The sequence below is a fragment of the Archocentrus centrarchus genome, chromosome 8 (assembly GCF_007364275.1).
Source record: "Archocentrus centrarchus isolate MPI-CPG fArcCen1 chromosome 8, fArcCen1, whole genome shotgun sequence".
In the NCBI taxonomy this organism is placed as follows: Eukaryota; Metazoa; Chordata; class Actinopteri; order Cichliformes; family Cichlidae; genus Archocentrus; species Archocentrus centrarchus.
Genome location: NC_044353.1, coordinates 25,251,698 through 25,275,322, shown reverse-complemented (window position 1 = coordinate 25,275,322; position 23,625 = coordinate 25,251,698). Strand labels below are relative to the sequence as shown.

The 23,625-nt window shown below is 40.4% G+C and overlaps 1 protein-coding gene across 1 annotated transcript; it reads left to right on the top strand.

Annotated features, from left to right (window-relative positions):
• The first annotated feature begins 1,165 nt into the window (after positions 1-1,165).
• Positions 1,166-18,230, top strand: ints1 (integrator complex subunit 1). Its single transcript, XM_030736153.1, has 48 exons — positions 1,166-1,285; positions 1,656-1,764; positions 1,856-2,146; positions 2,255-2,451; positions 2,599-2,736; positions 2,820-2,979; positions 3,077-3,182; positions 3,368-3,554; positions 3,739-3,884; positions 3,975-4,116; positions 4,238-4,414; positions 4,498-4,606; positions 4,690-4,810; positions 4,898-4,975; positions 5,065-5,222; positions 5,449-5,545; positions 5,635-5,726; positions 5,821-5,881; positions 5,968-6,165; positions 6,381-6,510; positions 7,448-7,627; positions 7,791-7,940; positions 8,031-8,210; positions 8,312-8,416; positions 8,527-8,694; positions 9,307-9,418; positions 9,504-9,662; positions 9,754-9,900; positions 10,007-10,105; positions 10,293-10,417; positions 10,625-10,879; positions 11,004-11,163; positions 11,246-11,377; positions 12,008-12,176; positions 12,793-12,919; positions 13,025-13,140; positions 13,251-13,338; positions 13,433-13,683; positions 15,155-15,284; positions 15,983-16,116; positions 16,237-16,429; positions 16,567-16,691; positions 16,800-16,909; positions 17,123-17,236; positions 17,364-17,434; positions 17,528-17,619; positions 17,828-17,937; positions 18,115-18,230. The coding sequence occupies exons 2-48, from the start codon at positions 1,710-1,712 to the stop codon at positions 18,228-18,230; spliced, it is 6,561 nt and encodes a 2,186-aa protein (XP_030592013.1). The 5' UTR covers positions 1,166-1,285; positions 1,656-1,709.
• The last annotated feature ends 5,395 nt before the right edge of the window (positions 18,231-23,625 follow it).

Genomic DNA, 23,625 nt, shown 5'->3' with positions numbered 1-23,625 from the left:
GAGATGGCAAAATATCTGCAGACACTGGCACAAGCAGTGATGAAAATGCTTTCCAAATGCCAAAGTGATTCACAGTTTTGCAGCATTTCAGAGTCAAAGTGATGACATCTGCTGGCCATTTCTTGATCTTGCACTTGGAATTATAGGAAAGCCCTTATGAAAAAGCTGAGTCAAACTATAAATCATTATAGAAAACAGGGAGATTCTGTTTTAAAAAGCTATATTTAAATATTGTAGACAGTTGTGAAGTGGTTATTTCTGTCTCTTTGAGAGATGCTGAATTGAGCCTAATTTTACCATAAACCATTTCAATTAACAATTATACACTGGACTTTTTGTATAAGTTAACAATCAATAATTTTAGTAAAAAAAAAATCTATATTCACATAATTTATTCATTATTTGTTATTTATTTTTACGTTCATATCACAAAGGCAGGATACAAAAAGTATGAGACCTTAGCGCCCTCTATCGGTCATAAGGCGTAATTACACCACAATTTGTTTTTTAGTTTTTTACTTAGGAGGTGTTTTATTCTTTAAAACAGTACACACACACACACACACACACACACACACACACACACACACACACACACACACACACACACACACACACACACACACACACACACACGTTTAACATCAACAACACTTTATCTAAATAAAATTACACAGCAAAAAAATATGTGGTAAATTCACTTTCTACGACACTCTTCATTTTTGAACTTTTTGTTTTGTTTTGTTTGTATCTCCCTGTGGTTTAACAATCGGAGGAACATATCACATCTACGGTAGCTATGAGAAACTGGAGAGAGCAAAACGTAGTTTTGTTGTGAATATTATCCAGGAGTGTTAAAGATCACTGGAACACTTCACCATTTTAATCTAGAAAAGTCATCAAACACCAACGTTTGCTGCATGGATAATTAACGATATAATGTACTATTTTATTTTGAGCAGATTACTCTGCATCTCGCCCTATGACCGCTGGGATAGGCTCCAGGCCCCCCGCGCAGCTGAACAGGATAAGCGGAAGAGAAGGGATGGATGGATGGATGGATGGATGGATCATAATTGGAAATGCATTAAATATTAAAATATTAGGAGAAGGAGAAGGAGAGCCAGCTAGTCCGCAGCCCGACGAGCAAAGAAAACTCTCTGTCGCTGTTTCGACTGTACTTGACCCTCCCTGTCGCTCGGTGGCGCTATGTGGTTCCTTAACTAATAATTTCAGTCTAGAGAGTAAGAGGTCACAATGGCTCAGTCCGTCTGATGGCTTGGAGGTGGTGAATGTCTTTTTTTTTTTGTCTGTGTTTGAAGTACATCATTCAAATTAATCAGTAGGACTTTTATTGAACATGTTAATCAAGCGACCTAAGCGGCATTTAAATTAAATGAAACCTAACGCCTGTTAGTGTTAACGTTTACTGTCGTGCTAATAGCCATATTAGCCAAACTTTGGGTTGTTAGCCTAGCATTTTTGGCTTGTGTGTTGCAAAAATGTAATTAACATGATGCAGAGTGCTAAATGACGTCGAAGACAGACTTTCTTCTGCAATGATTTATTATTTGTAGAGATTTAGGATCCTAAACTGCTATTTTTTGTTAGCTGTATTTACGAACTTTGTTTTTATTTATTGTTTTGTTCTACAGGCTACGCTTATGTCTCCCTTTCCACTTTGTTTGTGATTGTGCCTCTAAGTAAATATGAATCGTCCAAAGCCTACAACTCTTAGGCGCCCCAGTGCTGCAAAGCCATCAGGTATGACTACCTACAGCCAAATCCATTTTTATCTGAGCGCTGAAGAGAACCTAAGCAGAAGAATATAAAACTTACATTTGCATTTTTGCAGGCCATCCTCCTACAGGGGATTTCATTGCTCTCGGGTCTAAGAGCCAGGGAGGAGAGCCAAAACCCCCTGCTGTCCTCCTGAAGGCAACATCCTCAGGTTTACCTGCTGACCGAAAGAGAGAGACTTCCTCCACTCTGCCATCGTCATCAGGGCTGGCCAACCTCACCAAGCGGCCCAAACTATCCACTACCCCTCCAGTCAGTGCCCTTGGGCGACTAGCTGATGTTGCTGCAGTGGACAAGAGGGCTATATCGCCTTCGATAAAGGAGCCATCAGTAGTACCTATTGAAGGTAAGGTTGACGTCTATATTTCTGAAAGTGTTGTAAAGGTTGTGATAGAAATGGCAGCAGATCCGGGAACTGACAAGGAAAGTAAAAATTTCTGTTTCTTTATGGCAGTTTCTCCGGCGGTGCTGCTGGATGAGATTGAAGCTGCAGAATCAGAAGGAAATGATGATCGCATTGAGGGGTTGCTGTGTGGAGCAGTGAAACAGCTCAAGATGAACAGAGCCAAGCCTGACATTACACTTTACCTTAGCCTCATGTTTCTGGCCAAAATCAAGCCCAATGTTTTTGCCACTGAAGGAATTATTGAGGTAATCATTTTAACACAGTCATTCTCCAATACATATACCCAGAGCAATAATGTATAAATGTTTTTTGTTTTTTTTTTAAAGTTAACCTCACAGATTTAATAAAAAAAAATTCCTGTAACTTTCTACGTGCCACACTCTTGTTACCAGGCCTTGTGCAGCCTACTGCGTAGGGATGCTTCTATCAACTTTAAAGCAAAAGGCAACAGTCTGGTCTCTGTTCTGGCTTGCAATCTGCTGATGGCAGCATACGAGGAGGACGAGAACTGGCCAGAGATATTTGTCAAAGTGAGAATGTTTACAAAGTTCAAACACATTTCTGTCATGCATAAGCTTTTATTATAATTTGTCCTTCTAACTTGTACTTTCAGGTGTACATTGAGGACTCACTGGGGGAAAGAATTTGGGTAGACAGCTCTCACTGTAAAAATTTTGTTGATAACATTCAAACTGCTTTTGGAACAAAGATGCCCCCAAAGAGTATGTTGCTGCAGGCTGATACTGGCCGCACTGCTGGAGATCTGAGTGCAGGTATAGTACATTTAAATTACCCCCTGGCCTTCTGGGAGCCAGGATTGCTGATGTCAGAAATAAGTGCTGATTAATCATGCTGCTTTTGGGTCTTTAGGTAGCAGCCCTCATCCTTCAACGCCAGATGAGGATGACAGCCAGACTGAATTGCTGATAGCAGAAGAGAAACTCAGTCCTGAGGATGAAGGGCAGGTTATGCCAAGGTATGACAGCTACCAATACAGATGTGACAGCCATTGCGTACAGTCTGTATTCTCAGATTTACAGTTGGTGTAGATGACATAGTTACATTTTCGCAGCTGAACTATGCAAAATGCTCCTTGCAAAAATCCACAGAGTTCTTTGATCATTTTTTTGTATTTGTTTTTTGTTCATTGGAAATCTATAGGTATGAAGAACTTGCAGAGAGTGTGGAGGACTATGTGCTCGAAGTCCTCAGGGATCAGTTGAACCGCAGGCAGCCGATGGACAACGTGTCCCGAAACCTGCTGCGTCTGCTCACAGCCACGTGTGGCTACAAAGAGGCGAGACTCATGGCGGTGCAAAGGCTGGAAATGTGGCTCCAGAACCCAAAGGTGAGACATTTAATACTGGTAGGTGTGTTAAATACATTTCTAGTGTGTTAATTTGTAAAATAATACTACTAATAATGTGTCACAGGATTTGTTTGAATAAGAAGTGAAATGTAGCCTCTAAAAATCACAAATATTGCGATACATACGTGACTGTGAGCATTAACTTTCTTTTTTGTGTGCTCAGCTGACTCGACCAGCTCAGGACCTCCTCATGTCTTTGTGTATGAACTGCAACACCCACGGAGCTGATGACATGGAGGTGATCTCCAACTTGATTAAGATCCGACTCAAACCTAAAGTCCTTCTTAACCACTACATGCTGTGTGTCAGGTCTGCGAAGTCATACTTTTTCTCACACAGCTGTCTTGTCATCACAGTTAGTAATTCACACTAATTGGAGCTTTGGATATATCTTTGCAGGGAGCTGCTAAATGCACACAGAGACAACCTGGGAACTATGGTGAAGCTGGTGATCTTTAATGAGCTGTCTAATGCCAGGAATCCCAACAACATGCAAGTTCTCCATACAGTGCTGCAGCACAGCCCAGAGCAAGCTCCAAAGGTGAGACTAGATAGTTGTGCAACATTTCAACAGAAATCACATTCATTTTTAATAAACTCCGCATTTGTTTTTCAGCATTTTATCAAAATCAACTTTCTACTTTATATCTTTGTGTCTGCAGTTCTTGGCAATGGTGTTCCAGGACTTGCTGACGAATAAGGATGATTACCTCCGTGCCTCAAGAGCTTTGCTGAGAGAAATCATCAAACAGACCAAGCATGAGATCAACTTCCAGTCCTTTTGCTTTGGTTTGATGCAGGAGAGAAAAGAGGCCAGCTACGTGGACATGGAGTTCAAAGTAAGCGGATATAAACATTCAACAGGCCTACTTCATTTCAGCTGTTTCCTTCATGTATTTAAACTTGGTTATTTCTCCCATAGGAGCGATTTGTCATCCAGGTGACAGATTTACTGACCGTCTCCATGATGTTGGGCATCACTGCTCAGGTCAAGGAAGCTGGCATTGCATGGGACAAAGGAGAGAAGAAGAGTGCGTGATGTGTATTTGTCCTCAGGCTGTGTTTATAGTAACTGGACTTGACTTGGGTTAAACATTGTTCTGGTTTGTTTCAGATCTGGAGGTCCTGAGATCATTTCAAAATCAGATTGCCGCCATCCAGAGAGATGCTGTGTGGTGGCTTCATACTGTTGTTCCTACCATCAGCAAACTTGGTGCAAAAGACTACGTTCACTGGTCAGCATCTGTATCTGATGTGTTCATTATCCACATGGAAATATTTTCTGCTACTTTATAAATGAGGTATCTTTTTCACATCTGCAGCCTTCACAAAGTGCTTTTCACAGAGCAGCCTGAGACATATTACAAGTGGGACAACTGGCCTCCAGAGAGTGACAGAAAGTGAGCAATCCTTATGTAATCACAAATAATTTGCTCTCTTTTTTTTTTTTCAAAGCTTTTGTAACTTTCTGCACTTTTTTGTTCCCTAGTTTCTTCCTTCGCCTTTGTTCTGAGGTTCCTCTCTTGGAGGACACACTGATGCGTATCCTGGTGATTGGGCTGTCACGTGATTTGCCTCTGGGCCCGGCGGATGCAATGGAGCTTGCAGATCACTTGGTTAAGAGAGCTGCTGGAGTTCAGTCAGATGGTGTGTGAAGACCCATTTTGGCTGTAAAAGTTAAAGTTGTTTTGATAAACTGTATCAGAATGTTTGTACATTTGTTAAGTGCTCATGCCTCACTTTGATTAGCTGCCTTAAATCATTATAATAAGTAATACTAGGAACAACGGCGATACTATTTTCGTTGTTATAGTTTTCTTGGCATGGTTCTTCCTCATAGCTCTGAGCTCTCTGCCTGTTTCTTGTTAAGCAGATCTCGAGGTCCTGAGAGTGGAAAGGATCCAGCTCATTGATGCTGTGCTGAATCTGTGTACATACCACCACCCAGAGAACATTCAGCTGCCAGCTGGGTATGTCACTTCTCCTTAATGGCTTTTAAAAACACATAAAGGTCATACTGTTTGCAGACTTGAGTAACAAATGAGTGCTTTTGTTTAAGGTACCAACCACCAAATTTGGCAATATCTACACTCTATTGGAAGGCATGGCTCTTGTTGCTTGTTGTGGCTGCATTTAATCCACAGAAAATAGGTACAGCTATCATATTTATATACATGTATACGTAAGATAAATTGTTATGTGTATTTTTTGACAGATAGGGTGTCTAACTTTTTTTTTCTTTTAGGGTTGGCTGCTTGGGATGGATATCCCACCCTAAAAATGCTCATGGAGATGGTTATGACAAAGTAAGTAAAGGTTTATCAATAAAAATTAAACAATTTAAATGTAATAACACTGATCATCTAACACACTTGTCTCTCTGGTTTCATAGTAACTATACATACCCTCCCTGCACCATTGCGGATGAGGACACAAAGACAGAGATGATCAATAGGGAGTTACAGATCTCCCAGAGAGAGAAACAGGAGATTTTGGCCTTTGAGAGTCACTTGGCAGCAGCTTCGACCAAACAGACCATCACGGAGAGCAACAGCTTGCTCTTGTCTCAGCTTACCAGTCTGGACCCACAGTAAGATACCAAGAGAAGCTACTTGAGAATGGACATCCATACTAGCGAGAAAGATTTGTGCTCATATATTAGGACCTTTGAAATTACAGATTTCATTGAAAAAAGAGCATTATACAAACTCAGTATATTCCCATCATGGTTAGCTCTTCTATATAAAGTCATGTTTATCACAGTAAAATGCAAAACATGTTAATAATAATTGTGATTGTGTTAAGGGGCCCTCCTCGTAGACCTCCTCCTCAGGTCCAGGAGCAGGTTAAAAGTCTCAACCAGTCTCTGCGTCTTGGTCATCTCCTCTGCCGCAGCCGCAACCCTGACTTTCTTCTCAACATCATCCAGAGACAGGTAATGGCCATTTACACAGCTGTCCTAAACTCAGCGTCCCCCCGTCTCCTTAAAAATAAAACTATTTCCTGAATTTTCAGTTTTTTTTGTTGTAGTCCCAGCGGTTCAGCCATGGAATAGAAATAGAGCCACTGTTCATGTTGCATTTTCAGTTAAATATGTCTGTTACTGCTCACCTTTCTTCAAACTCATCTTCAATTATTGCCAAACATTTACCAGGTTAAAGGTATTGCATATGAACAGTTCTGCTTTAAAATGTCCAAAATGACCTGACCACTGTTATGTATTTAGTCTCCTTGAGTATTTACCTAATGTGTCCAAGAACATCCAATGTTTTTGTCTGCAATTAACATTACATTACTAAAAATGGCAAGATGTTTGTCTCTCCCCAGAGAGTGCACCAGACTCTCTCTAACTCCCTCAAAAACTGTCTTCATAACACAGATTAAGCCGCAACAAACATGATGTGCGTATTAGCTATATTAGCCTGGCTTGGGGCTTACAGCCATATCACCCTGACCATGCCCAATCTTGTCTGATCTCAGGAGCTAAGTAGGGCTGGGCCTGGTTTGTAGGATGGGAGACCACCTGGGAATACTAGGTGCTGTAAGCTTCAGCTTAAAAAGTGCTGGTGGTTAGCACCGTTGCCTCTGGGTTCAAATCCTCTGGCTGCCTGGGGCCTTTCTGAGTGGAGCTTGCCAAAGACATGCCTGCTGCATTCATTTATGATCCTAAATTGTCCGTAGGTGTGAATGTGAGTGTGAATGGTTGTCTGTCTCTTTGGGTTAGCCCTGCAAGCTGTCCAGGGTGCGCCCCACCTCTCACATCCAGTCCAATTGGATGGATGGGCCTGGCTTGGATAGCAGGAAATGTGAATTCATTCATGTTGCTGTTGTAATGTCAGCATGGGTCCTTTTACATTTTCAATCCTTGACAGGCTTCTTCTCAGTCCATGCCCTGGTTGGCTGACTTGGTCCAGTCCAGTGAGGGGTCCTTGGATGTGCTTCCAGTGCAGTGCCTGTGTGAATTCCTTCTGCATGATGCTGCAGATGACAGCTTGCTCATAGAGGATGACGAAGAAGGAGAAAGCAAAGAGCAGAAAGCCAAGAAGAGACAAGTATTTTCACTAGTTTTTGTTTTTTTTTTTAATTACAAGGCTTTATCTCAAATGAACATCTTACATGTAAACTTTATACATGTGCTTAGTAATACATATTTACATCTTGGTACAAACTAGGACTTGATGACTAATCATGATTTATGATCTTTGTTCTTGTCAGAGACAACAAAAGCAGAGGCAGTTACTTGGGCGCCTCCAGGATCTTTTGTTAGGTCCTAAGGCTGATGAACAGACAACATGTGAAGTGCTGGATTACTTCCTGCGCCGTCTCAGCTCTTCTCAGGTGGCATCAAGAGTCTTAGCCATGAAGGTATGTACAGAAAGAAGAACAAATGTTTTTTTTAGGTTACAGGTAAAGCATTGTTTCATTATTTCATTTACATTACATATTTGTATGTAGGGTTTGTCTTTGGTGCTGACTGAAGGAGGCTTGAAAGATGGAGAGGAACGAGACCAGCCCATGGAAGAAGACTCTGCAGATGCTGAACTCTTGCCAGGATACCAGTGGCTGCTGCAAGACCTCCCTAAGCTCCCGTTGTTTGACAGTGTCAGGGGCATGACATCCACTGCTCTGCAGCAGGTCAGTCTGTCTCAACAGCGGACTGGAAATAAATATAAAACCTTAATGAGAATTAATAAGTAAGAGTTTTGAAGAGTGTTATTCCTGTCTGCTCTTTAAAGGCCATTCACATGGAGACAGATCCACAGACGATCAGTGCCTATCTCATCTACCTATCCCAGCATGCACCAGTGGAGGAGCAGGCTTCTCATAATGACCTGTCTTTGGTAACCACAACGTATTGCTTGAGTTTTGACACTGCATTCTTTTCTTCACCCAGTTTTGTTATCTCTGAGCAGCGCTGACATGTATTTGGTCTTCCTCTTGCTCTCTGTAGGACATTGCCCGGCTCATTGTTGAGCGTTCCACCATCATGAACAGCCTCTTTTCCAAACACTCCAGCAGACCTGAGTCTGATGCCGTGCTCTTTGCTTTTCTCAGCATCTTCTCTACCTATATCAAGAGGATGAGAAAGACCAAGGAGGGCGAGGATCTTTATAGCTGGGTGAGCACTGGCAAGAGATACTGTTCTCTTTGTCTTCTCGCTAGCTCATAATAATTTCAGCTTTTAAATTTAGACCATCCCTTATTTTCTGTCATCTAAACACTGTTACAGTGATGGATTCTCATCAAAGATTAAAGATGGTCTGAATTTCAAATAATGATGTGCAAATAATCCCTGTGATCCAACAGCTCAGGTTATTGACTTATCTAAACACACTGTTTTAAAGGGAGGGGAGCTAAAACCACCCAGTATAAGGCTGCAGTTTACATAAATAGGGATTATTTCTATAACTGTGAATCATGCAAAACTGGCATAATAATAATAAAAATATGACTAGAAATTTTCAAAATCAGTTCCCTTTAAAAAAAAAAAAAAAAAGCTTATATCCTAAAATTTTGGCCCTAGTAAACTGGGTATTTTGCTGTGTTCATTGAACAGTCTTGAGTGAAGGAAAAACTAAATATTGTAATAAATGAGCAGGTAAAGAAAATATTGAGCTTCCAACTCAAAGTCTTTCTAAACTGATGAGTAATTCACATCTTATAAATCTAAGTATTCACCAGGGGTGGTGGATTTATTTTGTAACTTCATTCTTTGTTGTGTGTTTTCCAGTCAGAATCTCAGGACCAGGTGTTTCTGCGTTGGACTACAGGGGAGACTGCTACAATGCACATTCTTGTAGTCCATGCCATTGTTATCTTGCTGACTCTGGGTCCACCCAAAGGTAGCGCTGTTCACTTGAAAGTTGTTTTTTTTTTAGCACTGTTAAAGGGCTGTAAGAACAAGTTCACCATTCTGTATCTTTACAGGAGAGAGTGATTTCCACATGCTTTTGGACATTTGGTTTCCTGACAAGAAACCTCTGCCCACTGCCTTCCTGGTTGACACCTCAGAGGAAGCTCTGCTGCTGCCTGATTGGTTGAAATTGAGGATGATCCGTTCTGAGGTCTCACGGCTGGTCGATGCAGGTACAACTGCTCGTGTAAATAGAAATCGTTGTTTCTCACCAAATAATTCATTTTTTTCTTTTTAATGGATCTGTGCATGCCCTTTCCTCAGCTTTACAAGACCTCGAGTCTCAGCAGTTGCTGCTGTTTGTTCAGTCTTTTGGGATTCCAGTCTCCAGCATGAGTAAACTTCTGCAGTACCTGGATCAGGCCGTCTCCCATGATCCACAGGCTCTGGAGCAAAACATCATGGACAAGCGTAAGACTTGTTTTCTTTCCACATTCTACTTTTTGCAGGATTTTCTTTTATTTGATTAACTTAAATTCTTTAACATTGACCTTACTGTGTATTTCCTTTTTCACAGACTACATGGCTCACTTAGTTGAGGTGCAGCATGAACGAGGGGCCACTGGGGGGCATACTTTCCATGCTTTACTTAGTTCTTCTCTTCCTCCACGCAGAGGTCAGTGACTTTATCCTGCAAAAGTAAACATTTAAATGGATAGACCAAATGTTTCTCCACATTATGCTTTGAATTCTGACAATAGATAGACCTGGGCTTTATTGTGACGTAGATCACAAAAGTATACAGGGAATGTGTTACATTTTCTTAATTACTGTTTGGTTTCTGATTGCGTTGTTCCCGACAGATTCGTCTGAAACGAGCAAGGCCAAAGTTACAGTGGAAACTCCTCACAGCTCCGTGAAGATGAAGGCAGCCACTCAGCTTCCTGCAGTCGGGCCTGACGATGACCTCACTGGCATGTTGCTTCAGGTATGATGTACTAGCCATTTATTTCTCCAGTCCACAAAAATTATTTGACCACACAATAGACAAATCACAATTTTGGGGGCTAAATTTCATTATTAATTACAGTTTTGTATCCAAATAAAAAGTTGCAGAATTGATCTGTTTTGAGACTTTTGCATCACCTGTTTTTTTTTTTGTTTTTTTTTTTTTTTTCCTTCTTAATCTCTACAGATTTTCCCTTTGAAAGTTGACCCCCGCTGGCATGGTCCTCCTCCCAGTCAGGTCTCCCTGGCCCTGCAGCAGGCCTTAGCTAAAGAGTTAATGCGAGCTAAGCAGGGCCAGATTCAGCAGGGTGGTTTGGCATTTCGACTCCTGCAGGCCATCGCAGCCCTACTCGCTTCTGCTCATGCAGGGCCTATAGTCATATCAATGCACCGGAGCCATGCTTTATCCTGTCCTCTTATGCGGCAACTTCACCTCTATCAGGTAGAATGCACACACACACACACACACACACACACACACACACACAGTCACATATTTCTGTGCTTCTTTGTAAAGCTTCTAATTACAATGTTCCTGTCTTTTGCTTTATGCATGTTCTTTGCAGCGTCTCGTTTCCCAGGACATCACTTTCTCGTCACTGTTCCTCAAAGTTATTGTTGAGATGTTAATCTGGTTAGACAACCCAACGGTAGAGGCCGGACCACTGAAGACTCTGCTCAGATCCTTTGCTGGACAGAACTCTCACAAGCACAGGATGAGTGATGGTGAGGATGCCAATAATTTCTTTTCAGATGCCGGTTTATTCATTTTCTATAAACTATGAGTAATACGGTCTCTGCTGTGCAGTGCGTACAGGTTTCCTTCACCTGGCTGAAGCTTTGGCGTATCGCAGAGATACCGAAGTTACACTGAGAGCTATCATAGCGATGCTGAAAGCTGGAGAGAGATGTAATGCAGAACCTGAACTTGTTGGCAAAGGTAATAATGGAGTCATTGTTTGGATTTGAATGCACAAAGTGGGTTGATCAGGTGTTCCAAATATTAAGCAATAAATTTGATTTAAAAAAGGAAGTTAATTTTTCTTCAGCGATTAATGACTTTAGTAAACTAATAAAATATTTATAGTAGCACACTCTGTTTTATTTCTTCACTTTAAAAAGTGCTGAATCATCTTATCTAAATGAGAAAAGATTGGAATGTCCACTTGAAATTCCAAAGTATTTGCTGATTGATTGATTGATTTAATTGAATTCAAAATTTAAATGCAGGTCAAAAATAATACCAAGATTTTTAGTGGATGGACTTTATGTTGCCAGCAGGGGGCCAGTGTTGTGACTAAAATTGTTAGTGAAACTGTCTGGACCAAATGTAAGGATGTCAAATTTCAAATTAGGTATATAAAAGTAATAGGAAAGACTCGTGTTACCATTTTTTTGACATGTGACAAAAGACAAAATAAGTGCAATACAATAAAAGAAAACAACAGCAGTGTTGTGACAAAAGCAGCAGCTGCTGCTGTCGTGTTTAACATTTGGTTATGTCTTATAGCAGTGCTGTAAAGTCCAAATCCTAAATGTCCCAATTATTATTATTATTATTATCTTTCAGTGCTACAAGGGCTGATGGAGGTGAAGTCACCATATTTGGAGGAACTGCTGTCTCTGCTGATGACTGTTGGTACACAGAATGGGACGGCGGGCTCTGTTGCCATAGTGATTTCTTTGCTCCTTCAGGAAAGCGAGGAGCGAGCTGTGAAAAAGGAAGTGGATTCTAATAAGTGAGCGCTGCAATTCTATTTTCCTCTCAAGTCATGCAAGAAACATTTATATTTGACAGGACTAAATGGCAAACGTGTCTGCCTGGGTCAACAATTACAGAACAGCGCCTGCTGCTTGTGGTTTTGGACTCGTAAACTCCATTTGGATTTTTCATTCAGGAAGGTTGAATTAGCTTTGCAGCTTTATGGTAGTTTTTGAGATTCACGTGCTGTGAAAATGAAAGAAAATTGCATTCAATTTTTTTCTGCCACTGAGACGTTGCTTACTGTCTTGGGCATTGGCTGATCCAAGGAGTACAAGTAGAATAGCACTGTTGAATGCTGTCTCTAAATTACCAGAAAAGGGAGCTTCTGTATGTGTAAAAGCAATGTTTACCAGTATTAATTGTGATTGATGTGATTGTTGAGGCTAAAAATCATAATTGAAGGTGACAAAGACAGGTTCCGTGTGGCCTAACCTATTTAAAAATGGATTTGTTGGTTGTAATTGAACTCTGAACATAGCATGTTATAGTATTATAGACATATTGTTCTTTGTTTTTGTCTGAGGTTGTTAGTAGTTAACAGATGCTGAGTTGCATTTATTAAAATAATCCTTCGGTTTGATCTTTGCCAGTGGCTCCGAGGTGACAAAGTCAGGCCTTAGCTCTGGGCTGCTGGTTGATTGGCTGGAGCATCTTGACCCTGAGGTTACTTCAGTGTGTCCAGACCTTCAACAGAAGCTGCTGTTTGCCCTCAACAAGGTAAGATAAGGCTTATGTGCAGGTAGTATTCTTGTTTTATCACAGCAGAGTAGGTGTTTGCCTGGCATTAGTGATGCATCCTTTCTTACTGTTGATCTGTTTCAGGCACGAGGCACCCCAGCTTACAGACCTTATCTTTTGGCCTTGCTTACACATCAGTCAAACTGGTCCACCCTGCTGCAGTGTATCAGTGCTCTTCTCAGCAAGCGTAGAGACTACAAGTATGTAATTTTATCAAAACATTTCTCTGCCCACAGTCTTGAGGTTTTATTGAAGATTATCTTTCCTCTGTTTAGAGAATTCAAATTTTCACTTTGCTGCTATTTTTTAGACTGGACCCATCATCAGCCTTGGACTTCCTGTGGGCGTGCAGCCACATTCCTCGTATCTGGCAAGGACGTGACCAGAAGATCCCTCAAGTAGGATAAAAAGCTTGCATAGTTACCACCTTTTTTTTTTCTTTTCTCCGTAATTTTTCTGCTGAAGTCGGCGCTCTCCTTTTGGTCTGTTTAGAAGAAAACTGAGAAGTTTGTGCTCCGACTGAGTTCAGAGGAACTCATCAGCCTGGTGGACCTGATATTGTCAGAATCAGAGCTCAACAGCCACGACTCATCCCATGATGACAAAAGCAGCATGGACCAGGCTTCCTGCTCCCTCATCCAATCCAGACTGCCCCTCCTTCACTCCTACTGTAATGGAGATTTAGAAGATATCAAGAAAGTATCAGACTACCTCATCAACTGCTCAAAGAAATGGGAGGACAGGTAAGGTTTATATTAGTTGAAATCTGCTGTATCAATTAGCAATTTCTGCTCCATTTTTTTTAAATCTTTTTGTTCTTTTCAGATTTTTTTTTTTTCATCCATTCTCAGTTGGTGATACATATGTTTATTACTTTTAGCTGTGGCTATTTTACCACAGTGCTCAACCAGTTTCTTATTGTGACACATTGTATTGCTCTCACTAATTGGCCCCAATACTGAAAGTCATTTTTTTCCCTCTTATGCTGTGCTGATAAACTTGGGGTAAATCGCACAAGATTTTCCTTCTCAGTGCAGATGAACTTTTCAGACTTCCTCTGTCAGCCACAATGCTGTGGACCAGGGAAAACTTGATAATTAGGTCTATTGGTGTGAAATTAAAACCAGCAGAAGTCGTCTGTACTGTGATCTCTTTAAAAGCTCAGTGTATTATAATGAAGGCAAGAGGATTAAGGCTGAAGCTCTAAACTTGCCTGTGTTGTGAATTCCTGCACTGACTTAGCTGTCAGAGATCAGGGTGCAACTCTTTGTGGAGGCAAGCCCTCCTTTCATGAATATGTCTCTGGTTATTAAACCACTTTAATGAGGAAACTTTGGCCAAGGTCAAGGAAAATTAGCTTCAGAATTACAGTAATTTAAGTGCAGCTAAGCTGTTTGGTGAAATGGTTGCTGGTGAAAATATGGCAGGATAAAAAGATTTTGAAAGCAGAGGGTTTTGGCCTTGTGTTGAGTAAATACTTGATTGTATGTTAAGCATTCTTCTGGCGAGAGTTTGCTGGCAGATAAGCTGGTGTTTATTCCGATTACACACAAACTATTGAACACCGAGCCGATGCTTTACTCTTGGTCAAGGTCGCTCTGATTTGCTTAATGCATAGTTGTAATAAACTGCTCATTTAATAGAAGTGCATCATTTGAGCCTGACAAGAGCCTTAGCAAGTAAGCGGATTTTAGGAAACTGCAGTGACTCGAAGGTGAATACCTCTGAATTGCATAAAGTTATTCATGTCCCTAGCTTGTATTAATATGCATTAATTATTGTTGCTTATACACATAAATGATGGGCAAGTACTATATCGTGCGGTCTTAACTCATATCATACCAGCTCTGTTTATAATCACTTGAAAAAAGATTAGTAAGTGAATTTGATAAAACTTTTTTTATGAAATTACATTATAATGTTAGAGTGACTCTAGCTCACTTGAGCAGAAAAGCTGAGACAAGTTTTCTGTGACTGCATAATAGTAGGCACCCATTTACTGTCAATTAAAAAGATTCAAGCTACACAGCTCCATAACATCAGGGATTAAAGTCTTGATTATTTTCTCGCTAAGCTTGTGGCTTTTGGATGGACAGCTCAACTGTCCTAAGCCAATAATATAATAATGTTTTTTTTCCGAAAGTGAACCATGGTCGATTGCCCGTAAACCATAACATACAGCATGCTTAGCTTTTTGTTTATTTTGGATTTCAGTGCAATGAGCAAGAGGTGCCAGAACCTGCTGCTGCAGATCTATCTGCACTTCCCTGAGGTCATCCAGCACGTTACGCTGCCCGAGGGCACTTTCAGCAGTGGAGGGGCTGCAGATGGCAGCAGCTGCAAGGTAAAGATGTCTTGCCTGTGTCATAGATCACATACACTAATCAGCCACAACATTAAAACCTCCTGCCTAATCTTGTGTAGGCTCCCTTTGTAATGTTTGCATGCAACAGTGTAGGTGGAATAAGATAATATGAATAATATCATATGAGTCCCAGGACCCAGCAGTCTTCCAGCATAGTCTCAAGATGTTATTCACTTAAACCTTTTGTGGACCTGAATGCTTAGGCTGATTGGTGTAGTTCTTACTAAATATTTGTGATTGCATTGTATCTTTTAATTGATATATTTATTTCTGTTTTTGCTTCCACTGGTGAATATTATTATGGATATTATGCCAAAGGCTCCCCTAATGTGCAGAACACATGGCTACATTTAGTAGCATACTGCATAATTGATGGATGTTATTGAGGATTTTGTTTTTTTTTTAGGGCTGTATAATTAAACAGAAGCAGTAGAATGCAATGATTTATTACATTGTGTACTAGAAATATATCACACTTCACAACCTGCAGCTTTTATTAAAGGTTAAACCATCTCAGATGCCCCCACTGAAAGTTCTCATAGTGCTGAGTCATGTTTTTGTAAAATATTTTGTCTCTGTCACCTTAATAAATAATCTTTTCTGAATTCTGCCAGTAATACCATTCTTAAAACCACGATTTTACCATACCGCTTACTGCATAATTTTGTGTTTCTCAGCTTGATGTCCTGGTCCATCGCCTGGTCACACTGCTTGCTGATATAGGAGACTCAAAGTCTGCTGAGAGCCGCGTATCTGATGCCAACCTCGCTTGCAGGAAGTTGGCTGTGTCGCACCCTGTACTGTTACTCAGGTGAAAAAGAAAGATTATAATGCAGTTTTTGGTTCACGAGCTTGTAGGTTATCTGCCACTGCAGATGAGTGTTGAAGCTGATTACTGATTTTACTTTCTTTCTTTCTTTTCGCCTCCCAGACACCTGCCCATGATTGCAGGCCTCCTACACGGTCGCATGCACCTGAACATGCAGGAGTTTCGGCAGCAAAACCACATGACATTCTTCAGCAATGTACTTGCTATTCTGGAGCTGCTGCAGCCACTTGTTTTCCACAGCAATCACCAGAGGGCGCTTCAAGACTGCCTTCTGTCCTTTATGAAGGTCCTTCAGGTGGGCAGCGCCACATGTTTTCAAATCTTCATTAGAGGATTTAGGATCGGGATCCTACTTAACAGCTTCTTATAAGTAGCTACAAATCAGATTTTAATAGTGTCTTTTTATGTTTCTGCCTCTCTCTTGTCTTGTAGAACTTCCAGAGGACTCGTTTGCCATTGGTCTTCATTAACAAGTTTCTTCAGTTTACACAGAAGTACATAACACACGATGCAGCAGCTGCCATTCCTTATCTACAGAAGCACTCTGACATCTTACAGTAAGCGGCAGCAGTACCTTTAAAATACATTTCTGATGGTTAAACACCGTGAAAAAAGTCGCACTTAAAATCTGTACATTTTGCTAATTTTTTATGTTCTCATTTCAGGAGTTTGTGTGCAGAAAATCCAGACTTGGTCCAGCTGAAATCTTTGCTAGCCGGACTCACGTTGCCTGTAAAAAGCTTGTCTGCAGAGGTATCTACAGAAGAGAGAGATGGTAATTATCAGCATTTTATCCTCATCTAATTAAAATTGTTTATACATTTAAGCTACAAGTGATCACCTTGTGCCCGCTGGTGTAGTGAACGTCTGAATACATTGTTTCGTTTTCAGTGATACACCTTAAGAGCGGGTTTTGTGCTTTGGCCATGCAATTATGGTTTCTACAAAGGCATGTGTTTTGTAAAATAATTTGTTTGCTCTTCAACAGATGATTTGGCTGCAGGTTCTCTGCCCCTAGTCAACATATCAGCCTCATTTTCACTGAGTGCTGCAGACATGACAATGTACCTGAAAAAGATGTCGAAGGGAGAGGCAGTTGAGGGTAACTAAAACACTTTTGTAGCAGTTACTCCTCTGTGTCCCAAATCATACTGAGTAATGTACTGTTTTTATACCTATAGTGAGTAAGATTTTTTTTTTTTTTTTTTTTACCCCTCATACTGTTATAGATGTGTTGGAAGTGTTGACAGAGGTGGATGAGAAGTCAAGGAGGAGCCCAGAGATCATACAATACTTCACTGTGAGTCACAGACAATGGACACAAAAAAAAGGTCAAGTGCAGGATGTGTCAGCGTGAAGCACGTCAGTCACCACTTTGCGTTTCTTTTGGTAGAATGATCTGCAGAGACTCATGACTTCGCCCGAGGAGTTGTGTCGGAACATGGCCTTCAGTCTTGCCCTGCGCTGCATTCAGAATAATCCCTGGTAGGTTCAAAGCACTACAGGACAAACCACTTAAAAGAAACTTATATGATAGAAACTGATATCACAAGAAAATGTGCAGCAATAACTGAGAGAAACAAGGTAATAGTCGTTTAAAAAGCTGTCTATCATCGTTCTTTAGTTCACATATTTCTATAATTAGTTACCGTTTACTTTTCTCATGTTAGCGCGTATGTTTTCTGTGCTGTAGCCTGGCAACAGACTTCCTGCCAACTTTCATGTACTGCATGGGCAGTGGTAACTTTGACGTGGTGCAGACCGCCTTGAGGAATCTTCCAGAATATGTGCTTCTCTGTCAAGGTAAGCAGATACTTCTGTGCCCGTTTAATATTACAGTCAACCCACGAATGTAAAATTTTAAATGGTGTGTTTGTAATATTTTCGGTAATTTATCGACGCATGCAACAGAAATCTTTGTGTTTAAGAGTCACACGTTTGTAGTTTCACGATGCCGTGTACACCCCCCCCCCTCTCCAGAACATGCAGATATCTTGCTCTACAAGGCGTTTTTGGTGGGCATCTATGGACAAATCGACACCAGTTCAATGATCTCAGAGTCCATGAAGGTCCTTCACATGGAAGCAACAACCTAACGATGAAGCGTACGACTCCACATCTGCACATCTGACTGAAAACGGTGTCAGCCATTCTTTACATTCCAGACCTTGATTTTATTTTTTAAATCCCTTTAGTTCAGTACAGCAGTGTGACTTCTGGATAATTTCTAAACTTCAAGGAATGCATTAAAGATACCCCCAAAAAAGTTGAAAATATAACAAAATGGTAAAATCTGTGTAATTGTAATAATGCAACAGGTAGTGCTGTGTTATATTTTAAAAGATGTGGATTATTTTAACTGTTTCAATAATACATTCACATTTTTAATAGTTTGGAAAAAGAAATCCTGAAATATTATTTAGCTCCTGCTTTATTTTTGAGTTTCCAGAATTTGCAAGAAACAGTTTAACTTATTTTCTTGACTGTCGGTTGAGTTCAAGAAGAGCTTTTCATTCATTAACTGGTTATTAAAGTTTTCAAACAGCCAAAAGTGTTGTTGCTTAAAGAGTGCTGTGAATTCCTCACAAGTCTGAGCACCAGTTGTAAGCATCCTTAGTGTGAACTTAATAAAAGAACTTTTGGAAAAATACTTTTTATTTCTCATTCAACTCAACCCGACAGAAAGTGAGTAGTGTAACATTTCAGTAGTTTCAATGCAACTTAATATGGAAGGCAGTTTAAAGTTTAAAATGTAACAACAGAAATTTCACAAGAACCCATTATAAGCTTTCAAAATAATATTTTTGCACCTCAAAAAAAGATTGAAGGGGGAAAAAATTAATGCTGTAAGGTTTCATTTCATTCCAATATTTCTGTGATCCTGATAAAACTGGAAACAGCTGTCACATGTGCGCTTGCTCTTCACTGGGGTGTAACAGACAAATTAAAGGCGTGATGCACATGCTGTGATAGAAACCATTTTGCCATGAAAGTGTGAGTTGTTTTGCCCAGTGCCAGTGACTTCATCTGGAACCCTCTTGATGGAGTCAAAGGGACAAGTTAAACAATGTGCAGGCATGCCGGTAAACTACGAAAGTGGACGTCTCCATTTATGGTAAATTAACCATGGTGGTAATTGTTCAATCACACAGACCAAAGGCTTCTTTGAAAATGGGATGTGGGTAGACCGTTTTGCAACGTAGAGTGCTCCTGGTGTTTTGTTACATAGTAGGACATGGAAATGAAGCCACAGCGTGGTTGAGGATCCTCAGTGATTGTGAGACATGCCCACACTGGCGGGTCAGTGGAATCTGTCATTCAGAAATGTTCAGTCATCCAGTGAGATACGTGGGTCAGGCAGCTGAAAGCTGCTTTTCTTCAGACCACAATAATGCCTTTTTTCTTCTAAAATATATAACAACCAAAAATATTAGAGAAGTTCTTTAAAATGTTTATTTTACCTATTTGGGAAGAGTAACTGGTAACAGGCTAACTTGTGACAACAGTCATGTACTTAATTCACAACTTTCAATTCACTCATTTATATGGAAATGCAATCATTTCTTTCCCATTATGCGCCTACTCGTCTTTTGCTGTGTGATGTGTTAATTGCACCTGTATGGTGTCCTATAACTCACCAAAAATTCTGTTTATGGTCATCAATCAACGTACTACACAAGTCCAAGCAGCTTGGGCTCTTGGTCCGGCGCCAGCATCCCATTGGCTGGACAGCAGTGAGGCGGAACAGAGATGAGTGACAGCGAATGAGGAAGTGGGGGGGGGGGACCTATTGCTGAATAGCCTGATGGACCACTGACAAGTTAACAACCTCTGTCTTTATTTGTCATACCAGCCCAGATGCCCTCAAAGGCAGCTGCAAAGAGCTAAATGCTTGTGTGATGATGGTTAACGTTTTGCTTTATGGTAAAATAAAGAATACTTTATTAGGAAATATCCACTACAGGAAGTAATTATGCACTAAATGTAATTTTGCACCATCTCTAAATATTGTTTTGAGGGTAAAGAATTCAGAATTAAAGTAAATGTTATTCTTATTTAATGCAATAAATGCCAGCTTTGACTTAGGGTCACGACCCCTTACAAAAAAAACCCCCAAAAAACCTAGTGGCTACTTGGGGCCCCTTGTCACATTTCAGATTTCTCTCAAGTTGTTTGCAGTTCCTACAGCGAGACTTCTAATATGGTCTCCAGCCCCCCAACACACTCACCCTTGTGTTTAGCTCCTGACCTTGTAGAGGGGGGGGCTTATACATATGTTAGGGACTGCTGGACTAATCTACCAAACAGTATAAAGAGTAGTGGTTAAAACAGGCTCTATCTCAACCTGCTGTACACATTTTTATAACAAGTACTTCTTGTATTTACAGAACATTTTGCTGATAATTATTTGGTCGGTATTTTCATTTGAATATAGACTCTTAATACTTCTTCCTGACTATGTAAGTGTTCAAAAAAAAAAAAATCGTTGGTTCCTCCTGCCCATGTCAAAGTGGACAGTAAATGAACAGCGAGCAGGAATGCCGACCAGTGGAGGCCTCTTGGTCTCCCTCTCAGCTGCAGGAGGGGCCCTGATGTGCCACTACCTGCCCTTGCACATCTGTCTGCTCTCCATCTTCCTCTCAATGGCACCCTCGTCTTAGATCATCTCCTTTTACTCCACGCTTGAGTTGCACTTGGCTTGCATGGAAAAAATGTGGACCGTCTCTCGCCTCTCTTCTCCCTGGCACTTTGATGTCTCAAGTGTGATTGCTTTTGGATTGTGGCTGCTTTCTCTTGAAGGTTTTGACATGAAAAGCAGGCTGGGCTCTCAGGTTTATCCCATGGCCAGTGATCCAGGACTAAAACAATCAACCTGCTCGCTGTGGGATACTATTACCAGAGAGAGTGAGGCACCAAGCATGGGGGCTTCCTCAGCCATAAAATACAGGTTTTTCCTAAGTAACAAACATTTCAGGTGTGTTGATTGAATTAAACAAATCCATGCTTCCATTAATAGATTTTAGTCTTAAGTTTATGCTGGCAGTTGACACTAAAATATATATTCAAGCAAACAGAGACTATATTAGAATACATTACCAATGTGTTTGCAGAGGTAGACAACTGAAATGATCCAACATTTTTAATGAATTAAAAAGAAATGAGGCTCGTAATTGCAGTTAAAATTGACCCAATCAGATAAGTATGATAATGTGACATGTCATTAACAGCAGAGGCATAAGTGACAACCCTTAAGCTTCACTTATACTTTCATTAAATATTGAATCTGTGCTCATTGCTGCTCCAGCCTGCAAATTACACCAGATAGATAAATTCCCATGACAGCGGAGCTGACGATAATCATCCATCTTCACATGACATTTGGCAGAACTCTTATTTTATGAGCTAAAGTGCCACTGGAGTGGATCAGAAAAAATAATAATGTGCAGTGTTCACAATCTCTATTATAGCAGATGGTATCTTATGACACTGAGGGCAGAGCGTGACAGTTAATCCACTTCAGCCATGTCTGTCAAGGAAAAAAGTGGGTAAATAGCCTGCTTGATTTAATTTAAATTTCGGCTCAGTGGACGTGTTTATTATGCAACAAATTTGAAGATAAAGTTTCCTGCATCAGTGAATGAATCTTGTTAATAGTTTTATATAAAGTAGTCATGTATTATATGGATATTCAGATTATCTCATACATTCTTATTGTTAGCCTTATTTGGAAGTATTCAGATTCTTATTTTCCTCTGCTGATATTAGAAATGCATCAGATGATGGTGTGAAAGGGGTTTCTCATAGTGAACCTACAGAGAATTGTTACCTAGAAAAGCAGCTCCTGTTCATTGATAGGTTTCACGTGGCTCACATAGTGTTATTTTTGGCTGCAGCCAGGAGCCGGATTCAGTTGTAAAGCTTAAAAAAAAAAAAAAAAAAGGTTTACTAAGAACAAACCGCAGACAGTCACAGCTAGCAACTTCCTGGTGTGGCTGCCATAGAAAATTTATCTAGACGCTTTCTGTAAGAGCTGGAGCAGACCAAAACTGAACACTAAGAGAGTTAATTTGAGACCCAGATTTATCAGGTGGCTGAAAATGCAATTCATAACTACTGACAATGTCTCTTTTTAACTGGATGTACTGAGAAGCAGCTGCTTGTTAAAATGTTTGCCAAAAAGAGCTACATCTCAGACTCTACAGAGCTCAGTGAGCATCTTAAGTGTTAAAAGTTCATGACAGTACAGTTAGAAAAAAGACTGAACATGGTTTGTTCAAAAGGGTTGCCAGCAGAAAGCCTCTTCTCTTTTAAAAGAGCATGGAAGCACAGCTTAGGTTTGCAAAGCTGAACAAACCAAGACTTCTGGAACAATGTCCATTGGACAAATGAGACCAAAGTGGAGACGTTTGGCCATAATGCACAGCGCCACATTTGGAGGAAACCAAACACAGCATATCAGCACAAAAACCTCAGACCAACTGTCAAGCATGATGGTGGAGGGGTGATGATGTGGGCTTGTTTTTGCAGCCACAGGACCTGGGCACCTTGCAGTCATTGAGTCGACCATGAACAACTCTGTTCAAAGTACTCTAGAGTCAAATATGAGGCCATCTGTTCAACAGCTGAAGCTTGGCCGAAATTGGGTCATGAAACAGGACAATGATCCCAAGCATAGCAGCACATCTGCAACAGGTGTTGCAGTGGCCAAAGTCAAAGTACAGAATTCAACCCGAATAAAATGCTGTGGTGGGACTTTAAGAGAGCTCTGCCCAAACAAATGTCCGTAAACCTACATGAACTGAAACAGCGTTTTAAAGAAAAGCCACCCAAAGTCCTCCACAACAATGAGAGAGACTGATGAAGTCACACAGGAAATGATTATTTCAAGTTACTGAATCATGAGGTGTACTTAGTTTTTCACACACTTTTGCATTTTGGTTCAGTTTTTGTTAAAAATAAATAATAACATGGTATATAATATGTCATTTGTTGTTCATTTAAGGTTATATTTACCTAATTTAAGACCTGATAATGATAAGATAATTTTATATTATGTCCTGATATATCAAACCTTAGAACTGACAGAGGGTGTAGTTTCTCTGTAACATGATTGTACAGTACCAGTACCAAATTTGGACTTCATTTAATGTTTTTATTTTTTTTTTCTACCTTGTAAATTAATACTGAAGTCATGAAGGAACACATAAGGAACCATCTAGTAAATGTAAAAGATTTTAGATTCTTCAAAGTTGGCACCTTTTGCTTTGATCACAGCTTTGCACACTCTTAGCATTCCCTCGTTCATGAAGTAATCACCTGAAATGGTTTTCCAACAGTCTTGAAGGAGTTCCCAGAGGTGCTGAGCACTTGTTGGCTGCTTTGCCTTCGCTCTGCTGTCCAACTCATCCCAAACCATCTCAGTCAGGTGACTGTGGAGACCAGGTCATCTGACGCAACACCCCATCACCCTCTTTCTTGGTCAAATAGCCC

Coding starts and splice junctions, on each gene's coding strand:
- ints1 (XM_030736153.1), top strand. CDS start 1,710: ATGAATCGTCCAAAGCCTACAACTCTTAGGCGCCCCAGTGCTGCAAAG. Junction 12,920..13,024: donor TGCTGTTTGCCCTCAACAAG/GTAAGATAAGGC, acceptor GATCTGTTTCAG/GCACGAGGCACCCCAGCTTA. Junction 16,430..16,566: donor CCTTTATGAAGGTCCTTCAG/GTGGGCAGCGCC, acceptor CTTGTCTTGTAG/AACTTCCAGAGGACTCGTTT.